The sequence below is a fragment of the Oncorhynchus mykiss genome, chromosome 24 (assembly GCF_057628025.1).
Source record: "Oncorhynchus mykiss isolate SJ-2025 chromosome 24, ASM5762802v1, whole genome shotgun sequence".
Lineage (NCBI taxonomy): Eukaryota > Metazoa > Chordata > Actinopteri > Salmoniformes > Salmonidae > Oncorhynchus > Oncorhynchus mykiss.
This window is the reverse complement of record NC_143045.1, coordinates 11,855,203-11,880,485: the sequence shown is the minus strand read 5'-3', so window position 1 is coordinate 11,880,485 and position 25,283 is coordinate 11,855,203. Positions and strand designations below refer to the sequence as shown.

The following is a 25,283-nucleotide window of genomic DNA, read 5'->3' as shown; positions in this document are numbered from 1 at the left end:
TGGATACCACGAAATTGGGGAGAAAAAGGGGTAAAAAAAAAAAAAATCATACAATGTGATTGATTGATTTTTACATTTTGTCTGTCATAGTTGAAGTGTACCTATGATGAAAATGACATTAAGTGGGAGAACTTGTACAATTGGTGACTGACTAAAGACTTTTTTGCCCCACTGTAGTCTTGCTAGTGTTGTTTTACTGCTGTTCTTTAATTACTTTGGACTTTTATTTTTTAACTGCATTGTTGTTTAGGGGATTGTAAGTAAGCATTTCACTCTAGGTCTACCTACACCTGTTGTATTCGGCGCATGTGACTAATCAAATTTGATTTGACAAAGACATTTCTTCTACATTATCTCCTTTTTGTAAGAATTTATGCAAAACTTAAGGCAGAGTTGAGTTGTGCGCTGCATGTGAAACTGGGGGCACACAGCAGTGAACCCTATACGCCTTTGCAGCATCTCCAAATCCTCACTACCCAGTTACCCCCCACCCCAAAAAAACCATGTAACTGCAGTCGACTATGGTATGTGGTCAGAGTAATTGCAGTTAACCTGCACTGCAGTAAACATTTATTTTGGATGCAATATTTGCAGCATACTGCACTCTACCTAGTTATTTTATTTGTTACCTTTCAGTTAAGAACAAATTCCTATTGACAATGAGGGCCTACCGGGGAACAGTGGTTTAACTGCCATGTTCAGGGGCAGAACGATCCAGCAACCTTTTGGTTAATGTCCCAACGCTCTGACCACTAGTCTACCTGCCGCCCCAGTTATGCAACAGTGTTCTGCACACTGACTGCAATCCTTTTTTATAAGGGAAGATGTTAAACAGCCTCCTTGGGTAGGAAAGGAAAATAAATTCCTCCAGAGGTGACATTCAAGACCACCTCTCTGCCTGTCCCCTAGCATCTCCCTGGCCGTGACCCTACTCTGAGGGTGTCTCAGGCAAAGTTGAGATAACAAAAAACGCATTTCCAATTCACACTATTAGTATAACATTTTACATATATAAATAGGACAAATATAGGTGCCACCAAACTATACTGTATATCTCAATTGTCATGACCAAATCCATATCCCTCTCAGAACATTAACAATGGTTCTAAAAAAAAAAAAAGAGGGATGAGTTCTTTAGAATGACTCGGTCCTTTCAAAGTAAATTGTGGTGTTTACTTCATCCACGCAGTTGATACATAAGGGCTTTGTCCACCAGTCACAGAAACATCAATCCTTCAAGTACTACTCTTAATAAACCATGACATCTAAATTGGTAGGGTCTGAGGTAATCAGCTGCTCATTTAAAATATATAATCAGACATGTTATGAATCAAGCAACTCCTACTCCCATTGATCCCCTCTAGGATTATACCCGTCAGTCAAAACCACAGAATGGAGGATAAAAACAAACAGGAGGATGGATTAAATAAAGACAACACAGATGAGTCAAACAGTTACTTTATTTTATGTTCAGGTAAAAACATGAACCTGATGCAGTAAATTATTGCAGATCTTAGAAACCAGCACATGAACGATTAGGCCAGGAGAGCAGAGTGGGGCCCTCCCCTGGCCACAGACTGCAGGTGCACACCACGGTTTGTTCCAAGCCAGCAGCCAAAAAATAAACTACAGCAAGAAAAAAAAAATAGAAAATTAAAAAAGGTAAAGCAGACATCCACCTCAAACCGGGCGTCAAACTGCATATAAACTCTTATTCCATAAATGAACTTGAAATGCTATCTGGCCATGAAATGAGTCCAGCCAAATGTGTGCTCTCAGCTACAACAGGGATTGGGGGTGGTGGCTCGGCGCAAGGCCCAGCCAATCAGTCTTCCCAGAGGGCACTCCCTCAGGGTCCAGCTGAGACACACTACTACTCCATCAAAGTGAGGGCAAAAATAAAAGTCCAACACATTGGATAACTCTTATAACGTTTGAGCTGAAGCTCTGTAATTGTAGGCCAGAAAAACTATTTCAATTTAGGAAAAAAAAATAAAGAGTAGGTACTACGCTCTTATCACTACCCGCAGTCAACCAACTGCAACTCTCCTTTCCAAAAAATGTATAAGCAAAAACACAGAGAGGGGGGAAAGCAGAACCAAAATGCAACAAATTGGGGCCGTATAATACACGAGAACAGAATGCAAACAGACAAACTGAAGGGGAAAGGAGACACGAGAACAAAGAGCTATTCTATCAAATGTGTAGAATGAGCAAAGTCTGCAAATTTTTCTGTACAAATTATCTTTGGAGCTAAAGTGAACCTAGCTTGCTCAATGGACCTCCCCTCCCCACCACAGTGATGTCATTCACCACTCTGGAGAAGAAACATCCCTTTAAATATCACACAGCAATGCATTTAAAATGTCACCCACATTTTTTTTCTTTTTTCTTTTTAAACATTACTCAACTACTGATATAATTTTTTCGCAGTTTTATTTATTTTTTGTTCTGCGAGTCATGTAACGCCTTTGTAGGAGAGACAGGGGCAGCAAATATATATCAAGTCCTTTTTTAATTTCTGCAAGCTGCGTTCTCTAACAAGAAGGCTGTACACATTTTGCCTTGATGTAGGTGATTACAAAAAGAAAAAACTAGAAGGAAGTCATGATTACGTCGGTTTGCTGTAGAAGGCATTTTGAATGGGAGAGACCGCGAGATCAGGACAGGTGGAAGGACTGCTGGCCCTCTCGGGCCGCAATCAACAGTTTCTTGCGCATGATCTCGATGCTGGAGTAGTCGGGCAGCTTCAGGTAGTTGACGCAGGTCATTACCGAGGGCAGGAAGTCGTCCGGGTTCTCCGTTGACTCAAAAGTCTTCCGCACAATGGTCAGCGGCGGGTTCAGACTACGGAAACCTGGAGGAGAGAGGTTGCATGCTCAGAATCAGATCAAAACAGAGCCATGTTTGGATTTCGTCTGTCGACCTACTTAATATGCCTTTTGCCTCGTCCCATTCTCTGTCCTTGAGGTCTATGGTGTTCATGCCTATTTGTGTGGGTTTCCAGTAAGGTGAGCGGTGTCCCGTTCATTTCTTTACTAAGTGCATGAGGGCGCGACATAACTGCAGCCTAAGTTAAAATGCTCCGCAGTCAGAAAACATTGCACCCAAAGTATGGGCTTGTTCAATCCACAAAGTCAGAAAACAGGACCCACGCATCTTCGAGACACAACAATTCTTCAAGTGTGTATGGTGAGTGAATGTGTGTAGGTGTCCCTGATCACTCACCTCCAACAGGCAGCCTGGGGCTTCCTGTGACAAACTGCAGGAAGAGTCTCTGCTGCTCTGCGTCAAAACTACTGAGCACATCAAACAGGAACCCAACAGCACGACTGTGGAGAGAAACAGACAACACATCAAACCACTGCACTCTGGCAAGTCCTAAACATGACACTCAATGTAGGTCTGGTCGCTGACCTGTCATGCGTGTAGCCGTGGTCAGGACGACAGCACTCCATCAGGGTCTTGACGTCCCAGGTCTCGGACTTGCTGCCACAAAGCAGCTGATCCAACTACAGGTGGATGGGAGAGCATAGAGGGGGTTAGCAACGTGACACCCTGAAGACAAACAGAACAGCGAAATAAATCATTGTTTCTTGGGATTAGCGATAAGCCGGACTCACCTCTTCAGGGTAGAAATACTGCAAGTGATGCAGGGGGAAGACCGACTCGAACCCTTCCCTGAAAGACTCAAACTGCCGGGACACGCCTTCGTTCATCGTCCAGTAGACCACCAGCTGTAGAGAGAAGAGGACCAACGGTCAGGTGGTGTGGAGAGTCTATTTGTAGGAGCCCTGTGTGTGTGCGAGCTACCCACCCTGAGGTACTCCTCCAGGTTGTAGATGGTGACAGGGACATCCTTGCCCCCCTTCTTCAGCTCAATGTTGGGGAAACCAGGCAGGGTGAAGTCCAGGCCCAGGTCCTCCACAGAGCAGCCGTTCATGTTGAGACTCTCCAGAGCTTGCTGCAGGGTCTCCCTTGTCTAGGAGACACACATGGAGGAAACAGGCCTTTTATTAATATGGGGAACGTAACATGGAGGAGCATCGGCAATCTGATAGGGAGGGGCCATGCTGGTTGAACTCAGAAGTTAGTGATGTTTTGCTAGCCTGACACTTGAGTAAAGCTGCAAATTCTGACACGCATGAACTTATGTGTGGACTGCGAAGCCCTTTGCTCAGTGCGTGGTGAGGAGTCACAGAGGGGATGTCTAGTGAAGTGTAAATCTAGCCTTACTATAGCTACCACCGTCCAAGTTCTCATTTCCAAAGACAAATTGTAATGACTGAGGTTAGCTGCGTCTGGGGAGGTTGTGTATATCGGGGACTGACCTGGGAGAGGTCCTGCTCCAGCCTCTTCTTCTGGCGGATGATATCCTCCAGGTGCTGGATGGACTTGGCCACGCCCGGGTCGATGTTGACCAGGTCGTGGGAGCTGATGGATGTCTCGTGCCGCAGCATCCACTTGTAGAAGGGCAGCCCCAGGGGCAGGTCCAGCTGGGAGGGAGTGGAGAGGAGACAGAGGTGTTAGTTCAGCAGAGGGCTCCCCACTGAGAGGTTCTGGTGAACGTAAAACTCTGCTTGAAAGGTGAAAGCATGTATGAGGGCTATAGAAGAGGAGAGTTACATCACCCAACTTTATTCCTGCAAACCCAGCAAACAGGGCTTAAGTCAAGTAATGCAAGTGTTAAAAACCACTCCAAAAGGACTAAATAGAAGGTCTAGAAGCATTGGCATTGGAGACTACAGAGACTGGTCCAAGGTACAACAAAGTGGTACGGTTTACCAGTCTGAAGTCCATTATGGCCTTGGCCATCAGCTTGCCCAGGAAGCGGAACTTCATCTTGATTTTGGCGATGTGCGCCGGTTTGGTTGTCCTGCCGAAGGGAACGGCAAACAGCCCTCGGGAGCTGAACATGTACTTGGTCCCTTCTTGGCTTCCTGGGAGACAGAAAAATCAAGATAGTGGAGAAGAGAGGAGATTTAGGGAGAGGAAGATATGTTCCAATGTGGGTGTCCCCTTCAGGAGCCCACATCTCAGCAAGATGTGACTAAACAGTTGTGGCATTTTGGAAAATTGTAGGAGAGCCTTTATATCTAAAATAAATCAAATTTCTGTACAGTAGTTTATTTGTTACAGAAATCACTACTAAAACATTTTTTAGGAGCTCCTATTTAGAGACAAATCTATTCCCCAGAGGGTTGGAGTAGAAAGTTACCTTTGGGGTTGGACAGGGTGACCTCCTCACCCCTCCACAGCCCAAGGTCGGCCCTCTGCAGCTCCTGGGAGACCAGGGCGTAGAACTCCAGGGTGGGACCCAGCCCTGTGCCCACCTGACAGAAGGATAGGGGGGAAGAAGGGAGAGAGCGAGGCCGAGTTGGAGGAGAGAGAAAAGGAAAAGAGGGAGGGAGAGAAAGAAAGAAAGAAAAGAGGGAAGAGATGAGCTTCTATCCAATAAGTCCAGGGCCATATTCAAAATGTAATCCCCCAAACGACACGGTATCTTACTTTTTATGAGAGGGACAAACTCAAAATGAAGGTGATTGAAGTGCTCTGAATGAGGGTGTGAATGCGTATACTGTACCTCATTCTCATACTGGATCTCCAGCATGGCTCTGGAGCTGCCGAGGTCCTGCATCACTGACTCCGCCTGCTTCAGCAGCTCCTCACGGTTTATCGTTCGCTGGAGACCGAGGGGGACGAGCAGAAAGGAAGAGTTAGTGACAAGACAAACAGGAGTCGGCAGGATACAAAAAGCAGATGAACTGGCTGGATAATTGTAATTGGGGACATCCACTCTTCTTTGCTATACTTGAACCTATTCCAGAAAGGCATTTGAAATGCATGCATTGAGCTGATTGTGACATTACACCAACATCATTCTAACATTTTCAACACCTTTTTCCTGTCGAGGCGGGGCGCCACGCGGCTGTCCTGAGAATCTGATTGGTTGATCTCGGGGTTGGTGTCGAGGAGGCGCTGCATGGCCCGGTCACGGTCAAACGCTGTTACATAGAAGAGCATCTGCCGTGTGTCGAACGGGAAGAAGAAGGGACTGGGGAGGAGGGAGAGTGAATGAAATAGTTGGTCAAAATACATGGCATATATATATATATACATACACTGCCAGTTTATTAGGTACACCCATCTATACTGAACAAAAATAAACAACGCAACAGTGTTGGTCTCCTGTTCATAAGCTGAAAATAAATGTAAAAAACAAAAATTGCATCTGTATTCCCAGTCATGTGAAATCAGTAGATTAGGGCCTAATGCATTTCTCAGTTGACTGATTTCCTTATATGAATTGTAACTCTTTGAAATTGCTGCATGTTGCCATTATATTTTTTATTCAGTGTAGTACTGGGTCGGACCACCCATAGCCTCCAAAACTGCCTGAATTCTGCGGGGCATTCTACAAGGTGAAACGTTCTACAGAGATGTTGGTCCATGCTAATGTGATAGCATCATGCAGTTACAGCAGATTGGATGGCGATACATTCATGCTGCGCTCAGCCTGTTCCATCTCATCCTAAATTGGATTGAGGTCAGGGGACTGCACAGGCCACTCAAGAAAATTGAACTTGCTGTCATGTTACATGTTATTCCACTCCTCAATTGTCCAGTGTTGATGATTGCATGGCCACTGGAGCCGCTTCTCGTTTTTTTGCAGATAGGAGTGGAACCTGGTGTGGTCGTCTGCTGCGATAGCCCATCCGTGACAAGGATCTACGAGTTGTGCATTGTGAGATGCAGTTCTGCGCTGTTATTGGTCTGTTCGTGGCCCGCCTGTTTGCAAGATTCTTTCCCTCCTCCTTCTACGTCTCGCAACAGGTTTTCGCCCACAGGAATGCCACTGACAATGTTTTTTGTTTGTCGCACCATTCTCAGTAAACCCTAGACACTGACGTGTGTGTGAAAAGCCGAGGAGTGCGGGAGTTTGAGATATTGGATCGGCGCACCTGGCACAGGTCAGTCGCTTAGGTCACTCGTTTTGACCATTATAACGTTCAACCGAAACAAACTGAATGCCTCGGACTCAGACCCCTTGACTTTTCCCACATTTTGTTATGTTACAGCCTTATTCTAAAATTGATTAAATCATTTTTTCCCTACAATCTTCACACAATACCCCATAATGACAAAGCAAAAACAGGCTTAACAATTTTAGCAAATGTATTAAAAATTACAAACTGAAATATTACATCTCCAGGGATGTTCAAATCGGGTTCAAGTCCGGGCTCTAGTTGGGCCACTCAAGAACATTCAGAGACTTGTCGCTGTCCTGTAGGAAGGTGAACTTTCGCCCCAGTCTGAGCACTCTGGAGCAGGTTTTCATCAAGGATCTCTGTACTTTGCTCCGTTCATCTTTCCCTCGATCCTGACTAGTCTCACAGTCCCTGTTGCTGAAAAACATCCACACAGCACGATGCTGCCACCATCATGCTTCACCGTAGGGATGTTGCCAGATTTCCTCCAGACATTCCGCTTGGCATTCAGGTCAAAGAGTTGAATCTTGGTTTCATAAAAAAAAAAAGAGAATCTTGATTCTCATGGTCTGACAGTCTTTCAGGTGCCTTTTGGTTCCAAGCAGGCTGTCATGTGCATTTTACTGAGGAGTGGCTTCCATCTGGTCACTCAACCATAAAGGCCTGACTGGCGGAGTACTTCAGAGATGTTATCCTTCTGGAAGGTTCACCCATCCCCACAGAGAAACTCTGAAGTGCTGTCAGTGACCACTGGGTTCTTGGTCACCTCCCTGACTTAGGCCATTCTCCCCTGATTGCTCAGTTTGGCCGGCCAGCTCTAGGAATAGACTTGGTGGTTCCAAACGTCATCATTCTTAAATGGAAGGAGGCCACTGTGTTCTCAGGGCCCTTCAATGTTGTAGAAATATTTTGGAACCCTTCCCCAGATCTAAGCCTAGACATAATCCTGTCTCGGAGCTCTACATACAATTCCTTCGATCTCATGGCTTGGTTTTTGCTCAGATATGCACTGTCAACTGTGGGACCTTATATAGACAGGTGTGTGCCTTTCCAAATCATGTCCAATCAATTTAATTTACCACTCCAAATCAAGTTGTACAAATATCAAGGAAGATCGTAAACAGGACACACTGGAGCTCAATTTCGAGTCTAATAGCAAAGGGTCTGAAAACTTAAAATGTGTAAAAAGTCAAGGGGTCCGAATACTTTCTGAATGCATTGTAGCTAGCCATGTGACTCAATCCGTCTTCGTGGAAGGTGTGTAGTACCTAATAAACTAGTGAGTGTGTGTGTACACACAGTTCCTTATGTGGGGGTTAATCTTGTGCCTATAAGAGAAAATTTGAATTTACTTCCTGATTTGAAATTGTCCCCAAGCCTGGTCTAGACATGCAGTTTGAGGACATTGCATTACTGAATACTAGGCCAGTAATGCCTAGTAGTCAAAAGCTAGGCAGCTTTCTTTGTGTTCTGAATCAGTAGGTGTTATGAGCTGGAAAGTAGTCTGATGAGTTACCAGGTCTTCCCAAGCTCTGTGAGCCAGGTGGGGATGTTGCCGGTCATGATGACCAGAGGGTCCTGCAGCTGTCGGTTGGCCTTGGCTGTCAGCTTACTGTTGATGAACTCACTGGTGGGGATGATCTCCTTAGACACAGCATTCTGAAAAAAACAACAACCTCAGCCGACTGGAACTACAACAACGCAGTGCCTCTGCCCCTCTGATGCAAAGGAAGACAGACACAGGCTGCTAGGTATTGTTTGAAGAGACAGTTATTTGGGGGCAACTGTGTGCACTAAGAGGGCTGTCTAGCTAGCAGACAGTTATAGTGATGGTACACTGTGTTTGACCCCCTATAAGCCCACAAAGACAACAAAGACATATTTAGCATTAAGTAGATCATGTATGATAGACAGCGGAATCTGTTGGAGGCAGACCTACAGGCTTGTGTCCCAAATGGCAATTTGTTCCCTACATGGCGGACTACTCTCTTGGACCTGGTCAAAAGTAGCGCACTACAAAAGGTTACCGGGTGCTATGTGGGATTCGACCAGTATGTTTGTCAGTTAGTGAAGTTTGAGCCAGTATCTGTGGGGTGGAGGGAGGATAGAACAGGCTACTCACGTCATACAGGTAGAACCAGTAACTACTAATGGAGTGCAGCACCCTCAGCAGCAGGTTGACGTCCAGAGACGGGTCGTCGAAGGTGATGCTCTCCGGGGGCTCCGACATGAGGTACATCTCCAAGGGGCTGGCCACGCTGGGACACACGCCGTCTGGGAGGGGAGAGACAGCAGGTCAGGTTCATAGTCATTAGTGCACCCTTCCTGTTTCAGTCATTTTCTTACGTTTTGTGCCTAATGAACGTAATGACGCCCAGATATGTAGTAACTAAACTGACATGGTAAAATGTTCAGTATGAGATAAGGACATGAATGGTCAGATTTAGTGTAGGTGATGGAATGGTCAGATCTATGGCGTGCACTACTTTCAAAGTAATACGGTGTAGAGAAAAGGCTGACATTTGAGACTGAAAGCCCTTTGGCCCCTGGGGTTGGCGCAAAAGCACTTTGGGACAACTGCTGATGTCAAAATACATTTGATTAATTGATTAAACAGCCAATATCTGTGGGTTTGTGTTAACAGGTCATCTCAGGTCACATTCATTGATGGTAAAAAAAAATTTAAAAGCGTCAATTAACCATTCAATAAGCCCCGCCCCAGAATTTTGGGCATGCTGATGGATAGCAAGCGTAGACGGACACCTCGGACAAGCTCACGTTTCAAACACTTGGATGGCTATGGCAAAAAGAGTATATAAAAAAAATATGTTTAATTGGGCTCCCGAGTGGCGCAGCAGTCTAAGCCAGTGCAAGAGGCGTCACTTTAGTGCCTGGTTCGAACCCGGGCTGTATCACATGCAGCCATGTTTGGGAGTCCGATAGGGCGGCTCACAATTGACCCAGCGTCGTCCGGGTTTGGCCGGAGAAGGCTGTCATTGTAAATAAGAAATTGTTCTTAACTGACTTGCCTAGTTAAATAAAATAAAAACATATTGCCTAAATAATTATGCACCAGGGCACATTCAACTATGATACATGAAATAGAGCTTGTTGGAAGTGTTTTTCAAATCCAAAATTATACTGTGGTTGTATTGTTAGAAACGTACGAGACCATTCGAAAGAGCAGAAGTGAATAATCTTTTTTGCACCAATCTCCGACAGTGTAATTACGCAGATCAAAACTATATAGGACCAAAAGTGTTTATGGGTGATCTCTTCTTGAATATATAGTGGTTTCCTTTAATGTTTTCATTGCGCACAGACACTTTACCAGGTGTTTAAAGACAATGTTACATATAGAGTTAATATAAATGGTTATGCATGTTAGCTACATCAATTGGCTATATTAGAAATATAGTGCTCATCTACTGTAGTCATTAGCAAACGATTTGATAGCACCAAAAGTGTTTACCAAATTGTACAACACGGACAGTGCATTCAGAGCCATCCGGTGGCTAGCCATACTACAAAACTAATTTGACAGGTTCCGCGTAATGACCACAACATTGCAAAGAGTCTCACCATTAACAAGGAGTAGACAGTCTCATTTCATTGTGCATTAACTTCTAAAAGTCTAAGCCGTTGGGGGTGGGTGGGTTCTACTATGCTAACATATGGAATGGTTATAGCAAGGATCACATTTAGATATTCCATTTTGGTAACACTTGAAGTATAAAAAAAATATGTAATATTGAATCTAGCCTTTACTACTAGAGACCATTGAAACACATTGAATAACATTCATAAATTGCCCCCCCAAAAATTGTCAAGACGTTTTGAAGTGTCTCTCCTATATCTAGGAGATAAGAAAGCTCAGGAAAATGTGGTTATTGGGACATTTAACCCCTTACTTTAGTTGCCATAAAACTACCTTCATACATTTGTATGGGTTACCATTAGACAAGTTCCATGACACTTGTGGAAACGGAGAACATCTTTCCTCTACAGATGTTTTTTGTGAGAAGACCAATTTTTGGGATGTCTCATGGTCTGACAAGCACCGCTGTAGATCGGCCACCGCAGATACAGAAGGTCGACATAGACAGACGCGGTGGATTGAGACGCAGCCCATGCCAAAAAACATCTAGCTTAAACTGACAAATTATGTTACTTAGATTCACGCAAGGGTGCGTCAATAGAGACTTAAGGATTAAAAACAGTTTGAGATCATTGTGAGTGGTTTTCTCCAGTGGTTTGAAAGGGGAATTGGGCTTCTCGCGAAAACGTTGACTGAGGTTGCAACAGTACCAAGGTGGGGCAGGGCTTTGCGAAAGGTCCATTAACTTGTTTCAAGCAGGAGAAGCAGGTCAGATCAAATCTTATTAGTCACATGTGCCGAATACAACAAGTGTAGTAGACCTTAGTGAAATGCTGAATACAACCGAATACAACAGACCTTACAGTGAAATGCTTACTTACGAGCCCCTAACCAACAATGCAGTTTTAAAAAATGACTTCCTCCCCACTGTAAATAGTACATTAGAGTTCCACTACAAAATAAACAAGCAGAACTGGTCCTTCTCAGTCTCCAGGCCAGTAGACAACAGACACCCACCCCACCAGTCTAGGCCCAGAAGGGGTGGTGGTGGTTCCTACCGTGCCACAGCTCGTCCTGTTTCTTAGCGTTGCGGGGTGAGGTCTTGGTGGGGGCGGTCTGTGCCCGGCCCCTCTTACCTCCCACCGCATCCTTAGTACCATCCTCATCATCCCTCACTGGCTTATACCTGATGGGATAGAGTGTGTGTGTAAATCATCACGGGGAAAGTGACTACATCACCATGTCAGTTAGTTGCATTCGTTCACCAACTCAGCCGCCTATAGACCTGTGTGTGACGCATCACCGGGAAGGTGGCTACACTGCACAAGCCTAACAGCCACCCACTACAAAAATCAGTCCTTTGTGTTTTTTAACCAGTCCAGCCTATAGAGACTGGTGTGTGTGGCCATCCAGCATAAAAGGGGATACCATATGGTGTGGGTTTTGGTCCAGATGCCAGCCCGCCCGAGCGGGTTGGCCTCGTCGTCCGTGGACTCTCTCTCCTCCTCGGACTGCAGGCTGAACTGCCGCACTGCCTGGTACACCGTCATGTTGTAGGGCAGCAGGTGGTCGCCGATGTAGAATTGTAGCCGGTGGCGCACGCTGCCAGAGTTCAGGAACTGGGCCGCCTGTACCAGGATAGACGGTCAAGTTAGGGTTGGAGGTAACAGAATAAGTTATGGGTGGGTGGGGTAGAGGTATCATCCAATATTGAGAGTATTTTGCAAGGACATTGTAGCCACGTACCAACGATTCGTCAATTTCATCGTCTGAACCATCATCGTCACTGTCCTCATCCTCCTCTCTGATTCGTCCGTAACCTTTAGAGATAAAAAGTCCCATTGAGCACGTCAGCATGTTACCCATTAATGTCAGCAATGCAAGGAAACATTCTATTCTGCCAACAGAAAAGGAAGAACAGAAATACTCTGGGAAGGAACTTGAGAAAGCGGCCCAGCTGGGTGAAGATCATTTGTGGGTGACCTATGTCCTTAACTTAGGCTTAACTTCTTAAGGTATAGGGGGCAGCATTTTCACTTTTGGATAAATAGCATGCCCAATTTCAACTTCCTGCTACTCATGCCAAGAATATAAGATATGCATATTATTAGTAGATTTGGATAGAAAACACAAGTTTCTAAAACTGTTTGAATCATGTCTGTGAGTATAACAGAACTTATGTAGCAGGCAAAACCCCGACGACTAACCGTTCAGATTTTTTTTGTTTTTTGAAGTCTGTCTGTTCAGTGAGTTCTCATTGGGAAACGTTATTTCTTAGGAACTTGTTATCAGTTCCTACCGCTTCCACTGGATGTCACCAGTCTTTGGAATTTGGTTGAGGTTATTCCTTTGTGCAATAAAGAAGTACGGCCATCTAGGAAATGGGTAACACTGTTGAGAGTTGCGCAAGACTTGAAAAGTAGCGTTAGTTTCCTCTCGTCCTCTATTGAAAACAGATAGACCGGTCTTCAATTTGATCGATTATTAACGTTCAAAAATACCTAGTTGTATTACAAAAGTAGTTTGAAATGTTATGGCAAAGTTTACAGGCAACTTTTGAGATATTGTGTAGTGACGTTGCGCTATTGGGAAGCTGTTTTTTCTGGTTTATTTTTTCGTTTTGTGTAGCGTCTGCAGGGTTGAAATATGCTACTCTTTGTTTACTGTTGTGCTATCATCAGATAATAGCTTCTTATGCTTTCGCCGAAAAACCTTTTTAAAATCTGACATGTTGGCTGGACTCGCAACGAGCTACACTCACAACGTGTAGCTTTAATTTAGTATCTTACATGTGTGATTTAATGAAAGTTTTATCATTTTATTTGAATTTGCATTTTCCCTGGCTTTTGGCCAAGTGGGACGCAAGCGTCCCCTATACCATAAGAAGTCAGTAACTCAATGCAAAGTGAGAGTTCGCAGTGCTTACCTCGGACAACCAGGTAACGTTCAATTGCCTGTACCAAGGCCAGGGGATCAATCTTCACCGGGCCCCCCTTCCACTGCTTCACATTGGTACAGTCCGGGTGCCTCTGCAGCTGACACTTGAGTTGGTGTGTGTTGAAGAACTTCAGGGCCTGAGACCCTCTGAAGGAGAGACGCACACACAATCACAATGATACAGCGGTGAATACTGGAAAGTCCCCTTCACCTATACCCATATTGACTTCAATAGGGCCAATTGGCATCACACATTAATAAATGGACAAGTGAATGACTGACATTAAAAGAGAATGTTTGTGGAACAAAAGGAAGAAATTGAAGGAAGAGCTGGGACAAGGTAAATTAACTAACCTGCTTCCATTGCCGTTGCCACTGGGGAAGTCGTGCACCTTGACAGGAAACTGCTCCATCTGGCTTAGGCAGTTGTTCATCTTGTGCACCAGTGACAGCAGGGGTCCGTTCTCAGACGGCTCCAGGCGGCCTGCCGGCTCCATCCCCGGGATCTGGAAGGGCAAAACACAGCAGGGACACGCTTCAAACATGCAAAGACTAGGGTCGCATTCATTACGGCACACCGTATAAACATATTTTGCAACAGAAAATGAAAATAAGCATTTATTATTGGACAAGTTTAGGTAGTTCCTCCCTTTGTCAGGTCTATTCCATTTGTTTCCTAGCAGCTATAACCATTGTTGAACTCCGCCGTAGTAAAAAAAAAAAAAAAAAAAAGCTGACAAAAGCATGGTTTAGCAGTCAATTGTGTCGCTGTGTTTAGTGTTGAAATGTTTCTGGTACTAAACCATGAAACGGAAAAACCCAAGGAGGCCGAGACACAAAAATAACACACTTAATTTAATCCATGCTTGAAAGAAATTCAAATTCTTTAAAATCCATACAAAGATCTAATTTGTGAGCACAAATTTGTTTACATCCCTGTTAGAGACAATTTCTCCTTTGCCAAGATAATCCATCCACATGACAGGTATGGCATATCAAGGAGCCGATTAAACAGCACGGCCAATACACAGGTGCACCTTGTGCTGGGGAAACTAAAAGGCCACAAAATAAATGTGCAGTTTTATCACAACACAATGCCACTAATGTCTCAAGTTGAGGGAGTGTGCAATTGGCATTCTGACTGCAGGAATGTCCACCAGAGCTATTGTCTGAGAAATGAACATTAATTTCTCTACCATAAGCCACCTCCAACATTGTTTTAGAGAATTTGGCAGTATGTCCAACCGGTCTCATAACCGCAGACCACGTGTATGGCGTTGTGTGGGCAGGCGGTTACCGTGACGAGATCCTGAGGCCCATTATTGTGCCACTCATCCGCCGCCATCACCTTATGTTTCAGCCTGATAATGCATAGCCCCATGTCGGAAGGATCTGTACACAATTCCTGTAAGCTAAAAATGTCCCAGTTCTCCCACGGCCTGCAAACCCAGACATGTCACCCACTGAGCATGTTTGGGATGCCCTGGATCGAAGTGTACGACAATATGTTCCAGTTCCCGACAATATCCAGCAACTTCAGACAGCCAGTGAAGAGGAGTGGGACAGCATTCCACAGCCTGATCAACTATATGCGAAGGAGATGTGTCGCGATCCACTCCCCTACTTTTTTTTAAGGTATCTGTGACCAACAGACGCATATCTGTATTCCCAGTCATGTGAAATCCATAGATAATGCCTTATGAATGGATTTCAATTGAATGATTTCCTTATATGAACTGTAACTCAGTAAAATCTTTGAAATTATAGCATGTTGCCTTTATATTTTTTGTTCGGTATGAATAAAAAAGGAGCATACGCTTCAGCCTTCATCTGCGCTGTACAAACAAATGAAGGAGACATGTACTTAAGACACCTGCTGTGAGTAACTGGAGCAAGCAGCTATAGTTAATTTTGATAATGGCGAATAGGAAGTCAATGTATAATAACAGGGAATATGTAGAAGACAATTTTTTTTTTTGACAATTTAAATGTCTCACAATAAAATAAATAAAAGACAACATCTAGGCCAGTGTTTCCCCAACTCCAGTCCCTCCAACATGTTTGTTGTAGCCTCGGAGAAAAACACCCGACTCAACTTGTCTACTAATCATCAAGCCATCAATGAGTTGAATCAGGTGTTTTTGTCCGGGGCTACAACAAAAATGTGTGCTGTTGTGGGTACTTGAGGACCCGAGCTGGGAAACACTGGTCTAGGCTACATAACAATAAAATAAGCAATAGATGCAATACTCAAGTAGGTCACAAAACTCAGAGGGCGGGGCGTTGTTGAGTGAGTACCTTTTGAAGTCTAGATATTTTTACTCCTACACACCAGCCGCCATTCATTCTAGCCTGAGCGCAAACCCTCCTTAATACTGTATTTAGAGTCATGAGTTGTATAGCCAATAACTAGGGCCTTGAGCTCCAGTCTCTGTCTACATGGACTAAAAGACTGGAGTTGGCTCCCTTGTCAGTCACTGGATGCTGAGAAAGGATGAAAGTCTTCATCTGGCGAAAGACGAGCTTCTGACCAGAGAAATAGAATCTTATTCAAGTTCTGTGCATCTGCCCAGCCGAACACAGACTTACCGGGCAGCCGTAGAAGACGTGCAGGAACCTCTTGAGGCGAACGTCACGGCTGACCAGGTCACGGTCACTGCTGGAGGTCAGGTAGAGCAGCAGCTGCTTGACCAGGCCGCTATGCTGGATCTCGAACGACGACACGTCCGACTCTGACACGATGCTGCAGATCTCCACGAGGCACTCCACACCACCGTCCATCTGGGGGGGGGTGACAACAGTCAGGAATGTTATCTTCATATCCCAAGTCACTCACTACCATACCTTAATTACCTTGTCATTAGCTAGCAGTGTGGATGGTACAGGGTACTATCAAAACTGCACAGCAAAACAACCTGTTTTTGCAAATTAGTATTAGCGAACAGGGTCGGCAAAGCAGACTCCAAAATGGCAACTAATGAGTATGTATTTATTGTCAAAGTGCGCAAAACTACAACACAGAAGACTATTGTGGAGTACAGTACCTGCAGGCTGAGCTGTTCCGTGGCGGTGCAGAGTCTCTGGAGTACATTCAGTGCGGGGTTGCTGCCATCAATTTTTTCAGTGTTGAAGTAGCGAGCCACAAACTTACAGGCCTGCTCTTTGATCCAGGCCTTGATCTTGTCCCTGTGTGGGGGGAGGGGGGCTATCATTATCATCACCACCACCACCAAGGTTGTCTGAAGATATTACTAGCTGTCAAATCATTGTTTCCTCCAGTCCTTAATTTCATAAGTCCCTCTCAAAAACCATTGGAGGTGGTTGTCCGAGGGGAGATCCGGCCCGCGAACCCATGCAATTTTAAGTGTGGCTCTCAGGACCTCGGGTAATGCCGACTGCAGGGCAAAATTTGTTTGACACCCCTGGATTAAACACTTGCTACATTACGTGACAGTTTTTACTGAAAGACACCTTCCCCAAAATGTTCTTGAACAGACTGAAGTACGTTTGCTCTGTGTGGTGGGGTGTAGCTTGAAGCAATGCGTGACTAATTTAAAACAAGGGCAGCGGTGCATTTTGAATCCTCATATTTGCACAACCCAACACCTCCACGATTTTCAACTTATCTTTCAGAACGCCGTATCCGTTTAAATGAACGTGTCACACAATTTTTAGAATGAACGCAGCCCTAATAACATTCTGAGCGAGCTAATGATATCACCAACACAACTATTATAAATCGCCACAATTACCAACTTTATCATCAGTACTACCAACACTGCTATAAAAGCAACACTTGTCATCACCACCACAACATTAGTCTTCGTCTTACCTGTTGTTGGAGACTGAGTCCTTGGGAGGGGCGCGTGCCATGCCGCTCACCCCGGCCGTGCGAGAGGGCTCAGAGTTGGTGCTGTTGGTCTGGGCGCCCAGCTTGCCCCAGGTCTTGGGGTTCAGACTGGCCAAGAAGGAGGATTTGGGGGACTGAGTAGTGGTAGGACTCTTGGCTGTAGAAACAGGAAAATGGTTAGTCACAGGATGAAACACGACAAAGTCTGTCTCAAATGATACCCTATACTTCAGCGTTTCCCAAACTGGGTCCTGGGGACCCCAAGGGGGTGAACGTTTTGGTATTTGCCCTAGCACTAGACAGCTGATTCAAATAATCAAAGCTTCATGATTAGTCAATTATATGAATCCGCTGTGTAGAGCAAAAAACAAAACCTGCACCCCTTGGGGTGGCCAGGACCAAGTTTGGGAAACGCTGCTACAGTAGTTAGAAATAGTCAGAGTCTAGTCACGATGCATTTATTTATTTTGGGTAAAGAAAATCACAAGGAGTGTGTTTGCATTCTGCATAAATGTCTGTCTCGACAGATATACCAGGAGTCCAGGCACAAAGAGGCATAGAGACCAACGATGCCACATGTCGAGTTGCTCTTGCACTTAGTAATGAACAGTCACGCCAGAGTAGCGACTGGCTGCAGATAACAAAATTCACCACTGTATGTTGATTTGAATGAATGCAAAACAATGTCATAGTAAAAAACCTACACGTTTATATTACTGAACAAAAACATAACGCAAAGTGCAACTATTTCACCAAGTTACAGACTGTAATACTCCTCAGCACCCCCTCAGATGATTCCGCAGGTGAAGAAGCCGGATGTGGAAGTCATGGGCAGGTGTGGTTACACGTGGTCTGCAGTTGCAAGGCTGGTTGGATGTACTGCCAGTCTCGAAAACGATGTTGGAGGTGGCTTATGGTAGAGAAATTAATACGAAATTCTCTAGACACAGCTCTGGTGGACATTCCTGTAGTCAGCATGTTAATTGCACACTCCCTCAAAACATCTGTGGTATTGTGTTGTGACAACTGCACATTTTAGAGTAGCCGTTTATTGTCCCCAGCACAAGGTCCACCTGTGTAATGATCATGCTGTTTAATCAGCTTCTTGATATGCCACACTTGTCAGGTTGATTAATTATCTTGGCAAAGGACAAATGTTCACGAACAGGGATGTAAACAAATGTGCTCAATTTCAGAGAAATAAGCTTTTTATTTTTTCTGGGATCTTTTCTTTCAGCTCATGAAACATGGGACCAACACTTTACATGTTGCGTTTATATTTGGGTTCAGTACAAACACTATATATTACAAAAGAAAGTATGTGGACACCCCTTCAAATTAGTGGATTTGGCCATTTCAGCCATAGCTGTTGCTAACAGGTGTATAAAATTGAGCACAGAGCCTTGCAATCTCCATAGACAAACATTGGCAGTAGAATGGCCTTACTGAACAGCTCAGAAACTTTCAACGTGGCACCGTTTACTCGTCGAACTTCTGCCCTGCTACAGCTGCCCCAGTCAACTGTAAGTGCTATTATTGTAAAATGTAAATGTCTAGGAGTAACAACAGCTCAGCTGCGAAGTGGTAGGCCACGCAAGCTCACAAAACGGGCCCGTCGAGTGCTGAAGCGCGTAAAAATAGCCTGTCCTCGGTTGCAAACGGTCTTTGGAAGCAATGTCAGCACAAGAAGTGTTCGTCGGGAGCTTCATGAAATGGGTTTCCATGGCCGAGCAGCCGCACAGAAGCCTAAGATCATAATGCCCTATGCCAAGCGTCGGCTGCAGTGGCGTAAAGCTCGCCGCCATTAGATTCAGGAGTAGTGGAAATGCGTTCTCTGGAGTGATGAATCCCACTTCACCATCTGGCAGGGCGACGGACCAATCTGGGTTTGGTGGATGCAAGGAGAACACTACCTGCCCCAATGCCTAGTGCCAACTGTAAAGCTTGGTGGAGGAGGAAATGGTCTGGGGCTTGTTTTTCCTGGTACGGGCTAGGCCCCTTAGCTCCAGTAAATAGACATCTTAACGCTACAGCATACAATGACATTCTAGACGATTCTGTTCTTCCAACTTTGTGGAAGGCACTTTCCTGTTTCAGTATGACAATGCCCCCATGCACAAAGCGAGGTCCATACAGGTTAATACTTGACTGGCCTGCACAGAGCCCTGACCTCAACCCCATCAAAGACCTTTGGGATGAATTGGAACGCCGAATGTGAGCCAGGCCTAATCGGCCAACATCAGTGCTCGACCTCACCAATGCTTGTGGCTGAATGGAAGCTAGTCCCCCCAGCTATGTTCCAACATCTAGCGGGACGCCTTCCCAAAAGAGCGGAGGCTGTTATAGGAGCAAAGGGGGGACCAACTCCACATTAATGCCCATGATTTTAGAATGAGATATTCAGGTGTCCACATACTTTTGGTCAAGGAATTTTACCTTTAGTGCTACAAATGTATCATTGACACTTAGCTTTAGTGTCACCTGTGAGAACCATTGGCATCCGGTCTTAAAGATTGTAGGAGAGTTCCAATAACAACAATTACCCTGATTGTCTACTTTGTCATCATCCCTGGGAGGAGAGTACTTGGGCCTTCTGGGCCCTCTCTTAGGCAGACGTTTTCTCTTCAGCACATCACTTAACCGCCTAGGAGAGAGGAACAGATTAATGTTGTTCTATGAAGAAGGAGAGTTTACTTCTGTGTGGTATATCTGACCCATCATACGTGCACATTCAAATGTATTTAGTACTCGTGTTCTCACCCCTGTGGACTGAGGTCTAGTGAGTCGTCCATGCTGTGCTGGAAGCTAGGCGAGCCCAGGTCTGGGGTGGCGTTGGAGGCCGCCGTAGTGGTCGCAGTGCTGATGGTGGTGGTACACAGGCTAGCTGTGCCGCTGGTGCACGCCTTTGGGGGACTGGTAAGGAAGGCCTCTGACTCAGCCAGGTTCTTCACCTGGTGCATAACACCTGGACAGGGGAGGGCAGATGGAATACATTGAAAATCCTCTTTACCCCGATTCTCTGAATTGTGATTCAATAAATCAGGGAAAATCTGACATTTAGCTGGATAAACAGCCTTCTGTGGTCCATGACAAGGTACATTACGGTGTGACATCAATTTTCTGACTTTTCTAAAATACATTGAAGCTCAAATAGCAGTTGAGGATCCATCATAACAGGTCATCTCCTGGTGCTAGAAAAGAGCTGTGCTTTTTTGGGTCATTACAGGTCAGCTCCTCTGGGGAGGAGACACAGACAGGATCCATTACCTTCTCTTCTGAAGAAGACACTGAATACGTCGGGCAGCTTCTGCATGAGGATCTCGGCCATCTGCAGAGAGCCAACTACAATCTTCAGGTCTTGGCTGGACAGCATGGAGGCAATGTGACTGGGAGAAGGAAAAAGACAAATACTGAGGTTCAGGTGTAGTGTAAAGACACTGGCTATTGCTTTTTGTCCAAGGAGGCAGACATCTTGACTCAAGAGCACACCAAGGTTGAGAGCAAAAGTTCACCTGGACACAGCGTGGTTTCTCAGCACGTCCTTGAGGAGCTCGGCATCGGCGAAGAAGATGATCCTGAGGATGGCTCGGAGGCACTTATGTCTGACGGCTGGGCCGGCCGACGAGCTGTACACCTCGTACAGCACACCGAACAGGGTCTTGATGAAGCACTTGGCCAGCTCAGGGTCCTCCTTCATCAGCTGGGCCCGTGCATCCTCCCGTCTCACCTCCTGGTGACCCCCTGGGGGACAGGCAGAGGAACACTCATGTAAGATTTTATAGTTCTTTTGACTCAAAAAGGAGAAATTGGATTCCATCAGCTAGTGCAGAATAAAAACAAAGTAGCCTGTTCAATTTCACAAAAGTTTACAAAGAGATGCTTTAACTTCTTGAGTGTAGGGGGCAGGATTTTCATTTTTGGCTAAAAAAAACGTACCCATTTGAAACGGCCTATTTCTCAGGCCCAGAAACTAGAATATGCATATAATTGTCATATTAGGATAGAAAACACTAAAAGTTTCCAAAACGGTCAAAATATTGTCTGTGAGTATAACAGAACCTGATGAAAATCAAACCAGGAAGTGGCTTCTATTTTGAAAGCGCCATGTTCCATAGCCTGCCTTCGCTCCATTTAAAGGGATATCAACCAGATTCCTTTTCCTATCGCTTCCTCAAGGTGTCAACAGTCTTAAGACATAGTTTCAGGCTTTATTTTTGTAAAATGAGCGAGAAAGATAACATCGCGTCAGTGGATAGCTGGGTTTTCACATGAGTTTTGCTTGCGCAACAGAGTGGGGCAGCCATTGTCTCTCCCTCTCCTATTGAAAAAGCGACAGTCCCGGTTGATATATTATCGATTATATATTTTAAAAACAACCTGAGGATTGATTATAAAAAACGTTTGACAGGTTTCTGTGGACATTACGGATACTATTTGGAATTTTCATCTGCGATGTCGTGACCGCTCGAGCCTGTGGATTTCTGAACATAACACGCCAAACAAATGGAGGTATTTTGGATATAAAAAAATAATCTTCATGGAACAAAAGGAAAATTTATTGTGTAACAGAGTCTCGTGAGTGAAAACATCTGAAGATAATCACAGGTAAGCGATTTAATCTATGGCTTTTCTGACTTTCGTGATCAATCTACTTGGCTGCTAGGTGTTTGTAATATTTGTCTACTGAGAGAGAGGTTCTTACATAAATGCTTGTTATGCTTTCGCCGAAAAGCTGTATTGAAATCTGACACGCCAGGTGGATTAACAACAAGCTAAGCTGCGTTTTGCTATATTGCACTTGTGATTTCATGAAAATTAAATATGTTTAGTAATTTAATTTGAATTTGGCGCGCTGCAATTCAGCGGGTGTTGATGAAAATGATCCCGCTAACAGGATGGGTGCGTCAAGAAGTTAAGAGCTGCCTCTCATGAGCATTTCTCCATTGGGAAAGAGATAATCTTTCCTCAATGGGACTACTTTGTTCAAAGAACCAATAACTTGGGGCAGGGACCAAGCTAAAAATTTAGGTGAATAGAGCTAGTCTCAGAACCAATCAGGGCATTATACTACATCAACTGACACGAGACGCATACAACTGACACCGGTTTGGGGATAGTCTATCACTAGAAAGAATGGTGGAGTGTCTCTCACCAGTAGTGGGGTTGGCTAAGGGGTTGGGTTTCCTCTGGATACCCCGTGCTGTGCCAGTGTCCTCGTTTATCTGCTGCATAGAGTTGAAGTCAATAGTGTAGACGCGGCCCAGGGTGGACAGGCTGATCTCGTCCTCTCCGTTCTGGTGGGCCGTCTGGAGAGGAAGAGAGAACCAGACACCCCCAGACGTTAGTGTAACACTGGGCTACACAGGGGATTCACACAGCTCACAACATACGAAGAAGGTCTACTTTGTTGTAGTATAGGTAGGGCCAAGAGTTTTCCCGGACAACCTGAAGAGAAACTCTGGGCCCCAAGTCTGGATGAAAAGAAAGTCCCTAATAATGGAGCGGAGCAGCATGTCTGTTCTTTACCTCAATGATGCGACTGTCGATGCGGTTGTAGGGGTGCCACAGGCCCCGGTCGTCCCTCCACTGCCAGATGGCCCCCTCTGTGGCCTGGGCACTGCCCTTCTTCAGCATGAGGTCCACAGCAAAGATGCCCTCTCTAGGAAGGCAGGGCATCAGCTCGCTGGTGGTGGGGGAGACAACAAAAAGACAGTTAGCAAAGTGCATCAGTAAACTTCGCAAACAAGGCATGTGGTGAGTGCATGGAGGCTGCCATCTTTATGTACGTCCACCATTGGGGCAGAAAAGGTTGTTGTAACGTTGAAAGCAGCAGCAGGGGGGTTTCCTTACCAGATGAGTGAGGTGAGTTCATAGAGCTCCTGTGGGCTCCGGGGCACCAGGTCAATCTGCTCCTGACAGCTACCGTTGGCTGCGCCGCACAGAAGGAAGCGCAGAGTCTCTGCAATATCTGAACAAAGACAACGTTCCTAGTACACTCTTTCCACAGGCAACTGGCTTAGACACAGTCAAGGACTTTAGCCTTGGAGGCATTTAGACTGCCATTATATATTTCACTTCCCCAAGATTTTGTAAGCTGCATTGATAGGCTTTATTCAAGTGAGAAGGGTAAATATGCACAGATAGAAAGCGTGTGTGTCGGTCTGTGAGCCACTCACTCTGCTTCATGAGCTGCACAGCCAGACAGGGGCAGTTGGAGCACATGAGGGAGAACATGCGCACCACCATAATGAACATGCCCGAGCTGAGCACAGGCGGGGTGACCACCAGCAGCTGTTGGATGTTGGTCAGCAGGTCCCGCGAGGCCACCTGCTGCAGCAGGTTCTGTGGACAATGGCCATACAGAGGTCAAGGGTCAGTCATCGTGATAACATCATCATGGGTCTGCTCGGGAGGGTGAGAGATGTTAGAGCCAAAGAAATGTGTCAAGTAGAACCACCTCACTCACCTCCTCGTGTTGAAAGTTATCCACCAGTCTGGCAAAACAGAGACAAGTGCTTTCGACAGATTTCTTATCCTGTACGTGGGGGGGAGGAATAACCACATTAGACAACTGACACGTTTTCACAGGTAACATGCCACAGACAACACCAACCTCACCTGCAACATAGAGCATGTAAAAGGTGAACGTGTGTGTACCTGGTGTGTGAGTCTCTGGGTCAGCAGTGGCAGAGAGTCAGAGACAAAGTGGAACTCGTCAGGGGTGATGCTCTGGCAGCAGTTGGCGGCAATGGCCAGGGCGTTCCTCTGGGCGTTGATGCTAAAGAACTCCAGGTACAGCAGACAGTCAGCCAGACCACCCTGCATGACACAAGAAACACCCCACAGTTATACACAAGGATAGGGATAGATGGCACATATGGGGACAGATTTAGATCTTACAAAATAAAGTGAGACAGGAGGGAGGAAGGGGGTCCCACAAAATGTGTGAATACAAAAATGGCTTTCATTCTACTCCCTTTAATTTCTTAACTTCTTATGGATGGGGGGCAGTATTGAGTAGCTTGGATGAATAAGGTGCCCAGAGTAAACTGCCTGCTACTCAGGCCCAGAAGCTAAGATACGCATATTATTATATTTGGATAGAAAACACTCTGAAGTTTCTAAAACTGTTTGAATGATGTCTGAGTATAACAGAAATCATTTGGCAGGAAAAAACCTGAGAAAATCCAACCAGGAAGTGGGAAATCTGAGGTTTGCCTATCCAATATACAGTGGAAATTTGGTCCGATTGCACTTCAAAAGGCTTCCACTAGATGTCAACAGTCAACCTTGTTTCAGGCTTCTACTGTGAAGGGGGGAGAATAAGAGCTGTTTAAGTCAGGTGTCTGGCAGAATGCCATGAGCTAAGTCATGCGCGCAGCAGTGAGAGCTAGCTGCGTTCCTTTTCATTTCTAAAGACAAAGGAATTGTCCAGTTGGAATATTATTGAAGATTTGTTAAAAACATCCTAAAGATTGATTCTATACATCGTTTGACATGTTTCTACGAACTGTAATATAACTTTTTGGACTTTGTCTGGACTAAGTATGCCTGCGCCTCATCAATTTGGATTTGTGAACTAAATGCGCTAACAAAAGGAGGTATTTGGACATAAATTATGGTCTTTATTGAACAAAACAAACATTTATTGTGGAACTGGGATTCTTGGGAGTGCATTCTGATGAAGATCAAAGGTAAATGAATATTTCTAATGCCATTTCTGACTTCTGTTGACTTCACAACATGGCGGGTATCTGTATGGCTTGTTTTGGTGTCTGAGCGCTGTACTCAGATTATTACATGGTGTGCTTTTTCAGTAAAGCTTTTTTGAAATCTGACAGCGGTTGCATTAAGGAGATTCCATGTATAACACTGGTATTTCCATTAACATTTATGATTAATATTTCTG

The 25,283-nt window shown here is 45.1% G+C and overlaps 1 protein-coding gene across 21 annotated transcripts in view; it reads right to left on the bottom strand.

Annotated features, from left to right (window-relative positions):
- Positions 1-1,442: 1,442 nt before the first annotated feature.
- LOC110503741 (E3 ubiquitin-protein ligase TRIP12) overlaps positions 1,443-25,283 on the bottom strand; it is a 53,564-nt gene continuing 29,723 nt past the window's right edge. For 12 of the 21 annotated variants that reach the window (XM_021582229.3, XM_021582232.3, XM_021582230.3 and 9 more), the window contains 30 exons: positions 24,032-24,193; positions 23,841-23,909; positions 23,551-23,716; positions 23,225-23,342; positions 22,901-23,057; positions 22,527-22,680; positions 20,887-21,115; positions 20,642-20,760; positions 20,135-20,339; positions 19,918-20,018; positions 17,357-17,531; positions 16,569-16,710; positions 16,114-16,305; positions 13,879-14,030; positions 13,514-13,671; positions 12,334-12,407; positions 12,016-12,215; positions 11,646-11,773; positions 9,112-9,263; positions 8,506-8,648; positions 5,899-6,055; positions 5,585-5,683; positions 5,219-5,333; positions 4,786-4,940; positions 4,332-4,496; positions 3,818-3,982; positions 3,624-3,737; positions 3,418-3,512; positions 3,229-3,332; positions 1,443-2,857 (listed from right to left, as the gene is read on the bottom strand). In XM_021582229.3, the coding sequence (XP_021437904.1) occupies positions 2,661-2,857; positions 3,229-3,332; positions 3,418-3,512; positions 3,624-3,737; positions 3,818-3,982; positions 4,332-4,496; positions 4,786-4,940; positions 5,219-5,333; positions 5,585-5,683; positions 5,899-6,055; positions 8,506-8,648; positions 9,112-9,263; positions 11,646-11,773; positions 12,016-12,215; positions 12,334-12,407; positions 13,514-13,671; positions 13,879-14,030; positions 16,114-16,305; positions 16,569-16,710; positions 17,357-17,531; positions 19,918-20,018; positions 20,135-20,339; positions 20,642-20,760; positions 20,887-21,115; positions 22,527-22,680; positions 22,901-23,057; positions 23,225-23,342; positions 23,551-23,716; positions 23,841-23,909; positions 24,032-24,193 (4,362 nt within the window). In that variant the 3' untranslated portion in view covers positions 1,443-2,660. The remainder of the gene's footprint in view (positions 2,858-3,228; positions 3,333-3,417; positions 3,513-3,623; positions 3,738-3,817; positions 3,983-4,331; positions 4,497-4,785; positions 4,941-5,218; positions 5,334-5,584; positions 5,684-5,898; positions 6,056-8,505; positions 8,649-9,111; positions 9,264-11,645; positions 11,774-12,015; positions 12,216-12,333; positions 12,408-13,513; positions 13,672-13,878; positions 14,031-16,113; positions 16,306-16,568; positions 16,711-17,356; positions 17,532-19,917; positions 20,019-20,134; positions 20,340-20,641; positions 20,761-20,886; positions 21,116-22,526; positions 22,681-22,900; positions 23,058-23,224; positions 23,343-23,550; positions 23,717-23,840; positions 23,910-24,031; positions 24,194-25,283) is intronic. The other 9 variants (XM_090218273.1, XM_090218274.1, XM_090218270.1 and 6 more) reach the window with 1 other exon arrangement.